Source organism: Pyrus communis, chromosome 14, assembly GCF_041283825.1.
Source record: "Pyrus communis isolate YQ-2024b chromosome 14, ASM4128382v1, whole genome shotgun sequence".
Taxonomy (NCBI): domain Eukaryota; kingdom Viridiplantae; phylum Streptophyta; class Magnoliopsida; order Rosales; family Rosaceae; genus Pyrus; species Pyrus communis.
In genome coordinates, this window is record NC_142578.1 from 22052377 (window position 1) to 22058359 (window position 5983).

A 5983-nucleotide genomic window follows, 5' to 3' on the forward strand; every position below is an offset into this window, starting at 1 on the left:
GTGAGTAATTTAAGACTCATAGACTAGACAAATACAAAGTGTTGTGCTAGCATGGGTCTTAAAAATTTAGAAAAGGCTTTTTATCCAAAATGGTTCTTGAGATTTGCATAACACATCACTTTGATCTCTGAGATTGAAAATCAATAGAAATAGTCCCTGAGATTGTCCACCATCCATTATTTTGGTCATTCCGTTAAAAATCCCGTTAAGTGTCGCAGATCTCTTGGCCGAAAGTTTGGGCAATTTTCAAAGCTTCGTAACTCAATCGTTTCTTAACCAAATTCGACCCATAATATATCAAAATGAAGATAAGAAAATGTAGAATAAGATTATATCATTTGGAAGCCCAATGGTTGCCGATGATGGCCGGAAAATAGCCTGAAAGCTGATTGGTCTGCGGGAAAACTAGAAAACTCGTCGAAAACTGGGTAAACTTTAAACGTTCATAACTTCTTCAATAATCAACGAAATCGAGTGATTCAAAAACGAAAATCATATTTCTCGACGAGACGAAGCGAATGGTACCTTTCTTGATGGCTAAATGTCTGTGGTTTGGCCGGAAAAGCTCGAAAATGGCTGTCTTGGTCTCAAGTTAGCCACTTTTGAGCCGTTTTCCAACCAAACCATGATGAATTAGCCATCGAGAAAGATACCATTCTCTTCATCTCGTTGAGAAGTATGGTTTTCGTTTTTGAATCACTTAATTTTGTTGAGTATTGAAGAAGTTATGAACGTTTAAATTTTACCCGGTTTCTAGCGAGTTTTCCAGTTTTATGCGGACCAGTCACCTTTCAGGCTATTTTTCGGTCATCTCTGGCAACCATTAGGCTTCCAAATAGATATAATCTTGTTCTACATTTTCCTATCTTTATATCAAAATATAGGGGTGTGCTATCCACACACCCCTTGTTAATTTATGTCCGATGATCTTCTTCAATTCATCCGATCTGACGGCTGAAAACTAAGGAGGGTCAATTGGGATTTTGAGGGATTTTAATTCTTTTAATGAATCTATGGGTATTCAATATTCAATCAGGTTTTTAAGTGATTCTCTGAAATTTAAGGTGTATTCAATTTAGAATTTTAAGATAGTTTATTAAAATCCTTAGAAAATTCAATTAGGATTTCAAAGAAGTTTATAATATTATAGATGTATTCAATTTGAAATTGATTTTAAGGAATTTGAGAAAGTTGAAGAATTAGAGGGAATTTGAGAGATTTCGTAGTGTATTTTAAGCATCTACAAATCTCGTCTCTCCCCATGAGATTTCCAGGGAATTGAATCAAAATTTTATATGGAATCTCTACAAATCAATTAAATTCTATAAAAATCCATGAATTTATAAATCCATTAAAGTCTATCAAATTCTCAATTGAATACATCCCCTAAAAAGGTGTGGGAGAAGTAAAAAATGGTGTGTGGATATTACACCCCTTGATATATTATGGGTCGAATTTGGTTAAGAAACTTTTGAGTTACGAAGCTTTGAAAATTGCCCAAACTTCTAGCCAAGAGCTCCGGGACACTTAACGGAATTTTTAACGGAATGACTAAAATAATGGATGGTGGACAATCTCAGAGACCCAAGTAATGTGTTATGTAAATCTCAGGACCATTTTGGTTAAAAAGCCTTCAGAAATGATGAGAAGTGAAGATTGATTGGATTTTGTTTTTGCTCTGCAGGATTTTCGGACTGTCCTACAATTCAGTGCTGCTATTACTTGTGGTTATCCGTGTCTGCGTGTCCCAGTATACGATAAACATGGTCTATCATGGCATCAAAAGTCAAGATTGCGATGCCATAGACATAAGGTAGTTGAAGCCAGAACCACTATATCGGCATGGCTCGCCATGAGTTACAGGTAAAGACGGAGTTCCAACCAAGGGATAGGTGATTAGAAAGCGTGTGATTCTACACTTTCTTCTATGGCATATCAAACAGAACCTAGCTGATTAATTTTCTGCATAATTTGTAAAATTCTAACGAGCAATGCTTACCTCCAAGGAACGCGTAGTACGTACAATAATTAGATTAAAGCCATAATTAACCTAGATATACAAGGCCTCGTTTCGTGTCTAGTTATATATTGGATTAGATAACTCATTAAATTTCATGTCTACATTCCATTTTGGTAGGATTTTAGAATAAGTTTCCATATATCTTCAAATTGGACAAGATTCGGATGTTGGCATTCATTTCTGGCATTGATCCAGTACAATATTACTAGGCACCAAACAAGTCCTAATGCCGATGGATTTTGGAACTATCATATAAATGTTAGAGAATCTGAGTGGCTAAATTAGATGGAGCTAGTGTTTGGTTAAGATCGTTTGGAAGTGCTTTAAAACGACTGAAAGTACTTTTGATGAAAGTGACTTTGGGTTTCAAATGTTTTTTTTTTCAAGATTTTACTTACATTTTTACTAAAAATCGGTTTCAAAATCATTTGGCCCATGTAACGCTTTGGATTTGAAATCTCCTGCGGTAAGTATGCAACGATTTGGAGTTTGGACCAAATAATCGAATTGGACATAACAAAGACTTGGGTTCAGCTTTTCCAAAAACTGTCCAAGTGTCTGGGCTTGGTTTAAGAATTTTAGCCCAAATTTATTTGGTGGAACAAAATTGTGGATCAAAATGGGAGCCAGGCAAGTGCACTTGTGACCTCCCAATCTCCCATATAAAAATGATGCACACTTGCTCTATGAAAACAATGACCGTAGGGTCAAGATTTGCACTGAATTTAGGGTGCTAGGATTTGAGAAAGTGGAAAAGGAGCAAAGGAGAAGAGTAAAGAAGAGAGGGAGGAGGTCCAGATTAACCTGAAATTGAAGTGAAAACTGTTTTTTAGTTCTAATTTACAAGTCATTCTATTTAATGTCTTTGTGAAATGAAGCAGTTCGGTCGATTCGTCGGTGAAATTCGTACGTTCGTCCATTCACGAGTCGTTTGTGATGTCTGCGAAATGAAAAGAAGCAGAAATATACAACTTGGGCTAGATTTGGAGTTTTTCTGGTTAAGCATAGAAGCAGATACGAAAGGTTGACAAGAAAATGAGTAGCATGTACTTTTCACCGGTCGAGGGATTTGTCTACCATGTTTATGCAGAATCAACCTGTTACAAGGTTAACAATTTCTTCTATTTACACATGATCGTGGCTGAAAAAGCTATATATATATATATACACACACACACACACCCCAACTATATATGTGTTGAATCGAACTGACGGGGTTAGCAAGCAAGGGCAGTTTATATGCCTAGATATCCAAAAAGGGAAAGTACAAGGCATGCAGGTTTTCCACAGAATCAAAGGATAAATAGAAGCGAGTTTAAATATTATAGGGTTTATGCCAAATGAACGCTAGCATAAGAAGTTCATGAGTTTATTTACAATGGAACTGCGAAACCGGCCTACTAGTAGTACTAGTGTACAATGATTTGCCATGCAAATTGAAAGCCTAAGATCCTTCGGTTAAGGGAGGATCATTATATGAAAATCTAAAACAAATAAATCAAGCAGATAGCTGCGGAAGTTCCATAATCACACCTCATCAAAGTCAAAGGACAAAGGTTACGGCTAAAGGTGAATACTTCCTAGAGTCTGAACAGGAAAAGGCATTTAAGAGGGGGAAAAGGTAATAAAATAAAAGTCAAAGAGCACATACAAGATAACGTTTGGTGAACCGAAGAAGATGCTTTCAGTTCAGTCTTCTTCTGGCGGCACGAGAATCTCCACTGTCCATGTCCGAAACGCTTGACAAATCACTTCTTCTTCTGGAAGATGAAGTTGAAAGGGAAACCATGAAATCGATTTCCACAGCGGTGTCCAGTTGGCTTTCTGAATTTATAACAGCAGTAATACTTGAGAAAGAATCTCTATCATCAACTGGTGCAGGCTGCTGTGGGCTGAAGAAGACGCTTTCAGTTCAGTCTTCTTCTTCTGTGGGCACGAGAATCTCCACTGTCCATGTCCGAAACTCTTGACGAATCATTTCTTCTTCTGGAAGATGAAGTTGAAAGGGAAACCATGGAATCAATTTCTACAGCTGTGTCCAGTTGGCTCTCTGAATTTATAACAGCTGCAATACTTGAGAAAGAATCTCTATCATCAACTGGTGCAGGCTGCTGTTGTTCTTGATTTCTATTACGGTTACGATAATATGCCTCAAATATCCTTTCAGCAGAATTCAATGCAGACGAGAGAGAAGATAGTGTTGCTCTGTGCGATTGTGTCCTTCTAAGTAGCAAGGACTGAAGTTGGCGGTTTTCCCTTGTTTCAACGCCAGTCACGTTGCTTTGCGTTAAATCCACAACATCATCTGCAAGTAACACTGGATTTTGCTCTCTGCGCAGTCCTCGAGATGTCAGAATCCTATTTAACAAATTAGTTCTTTCTGCTGTTTCCTGGGTATTCTCAAGCTCTGATGGATGAATAACATCCTGAGTCAAATCAAATCTATTACCAAGACGGCGAATCATCTCCTCTACTGGAAAAGTCAATGCACTCCTCTGAATGGTTTGTCTCAAACTTTCAACCCGACGTGCATGAGGCCTAAGAGGGATCTTAAGATTTGAGTCGTCATCTTGCTCACGCACATTGTTTCCACGACCATAGATTGGGGTGACATTCTTCATTGTTACCTCTCCCTTACAGACAGGGCATTCCTTTGCATCTTGCACATGCAACCAACGGTAAATGCATGGCCAACAAAACAAATGACCACAACAAGTCACAACAGGGTCCCTAGCCAAGTCCAAACAAATATTACAATCGAAAAAGCTGCCATCACTGCCACCGCCCTTTTCAACATCATCCTTATTCTCAGAATTCTCATTTTCCAAAATCCCATTGTTATTATCACATGTCTTGGGTGCGTCACTTGTTCTTTCTTCTGCTGTAAGACTACCCTCACCGGGTTGTAATGTACTTGAATTACCAGAGTTGACCATCAATTCATTCAACTCCATGGAAATATTCCGCCTTTCAGGTAACGGCCATCTCCTCTGCCGGGCCCTCCTCATAGCTTCCGCAATTCTGCGGATAGGCGCTTCAGTCCAAGCATCCAAATTTACAGGTTCATTTGACATCGAGCCAGCATCGGGACCAGGACCCAGATTCAGGTCAAGGTTCATTGCATCAGACGTCTCCTCACCCATCAAAACCAAAAGGCTTATTATATCACAAATTTAAGGAACCCAGATCAGAAACCCTAGCTTCACCACAAAACTGATGAAACCCAAATCACAGAACCACAAAAATCACCCAAATTGAACAACATTTGGCGCACAGTTCAAAAAACCCTAACAGTAATAAAAAAAATCATGAACAAATCCGTATGAAAACCCACAAAATTGAAGAAACCGAGATGGGAAAGAACCCTAAATCAGCAAGTCAAGCTAAAATTAGGCCATCAAATTGGCGACTTGGAGACATTTTTCCATGGTATAAGTCTCTAGATGGAAATCTAGGGTTTCAAAAGCCGAGAAAACAAAAAACTAAAGAAAATTAAACACCTGGGTCATGGTGAAACGGTGTCGTTGATGATCAGCTAGAGCTGGAGTGAGCTCGAGAGCGAGTTGGAGACCGCCTGAGCTGAGTCTGCCCCGAGTCGACTGGTCATGAAGGGCCCTCTTGCTCTAATCAGCGATCTAGTCTACAGAGAAGGATTAGACGGGCAATGAATTTAGGACGGGGCACTGGGGCAGGAGAGAGAGAGAGAGAGAGAGAGAGAGAGAGGAGAGACAATCCTTTGCGTTGGCGTTTACGAGTGAAGGCTTTGTTTGGGAGGTGATGAACGGCTGTGATGGAATTTGTGGACCAGCTTGTACTGCAAATCAAGTGGCTCAAATTGAGTTTCCGCTAGGCGGTACTTGTAGAAGTAGAAAGTGACTTCCTAATGGAACTTTTATGTTGTTTCAACTGATCTTGGGACAGCTTAACATGTACTGGATTATGTGTTTGGACCGAAATCAAGAA

General features: G+C 39.1%; 1 protein-coding gene across 3 annotated transcripts; it reads right to left on the reverse strand.

Annotated features, from left to right (window-relative positions):
* Positions 1–3320: 3320 nt before the first annotated feature.
* On the reverse strand, positions 3321–5763 carry LOC137712737 (uncharacterized). 3 transcript variants are annotated; one of them, XM_068451884.2, is made up of 2 exons: positions 5521–5763; positions 3321–5151 (listed from the first exon to the last, which is right to left on the reverse strand). In XM_068451884.2, exons 1-2 carry the CDS (start codon positions 5527–5529, stop codon positions 3928–3930), a joined length of 1233 nt encoding a protein of 410 aa, XP_068307985.1. In that variant the 5' UTR covers positions 5530–5763; the 3' UTR covers positions 3321–3927. The 3 variants fall into 3 exon arrangements, with proteins under 3 accessions (XP_068307985.1, XP_068307983.1, XP_068307984.1); XM_068451882.2 differs by having other exon boundaries at positions 3321–5307; XM_068451883.2 differs by having other exon boundaries at positions 3321–5176; positions 5521–5662.
* Positions 5764–5983: the final 220 nt, after the last annotated feature.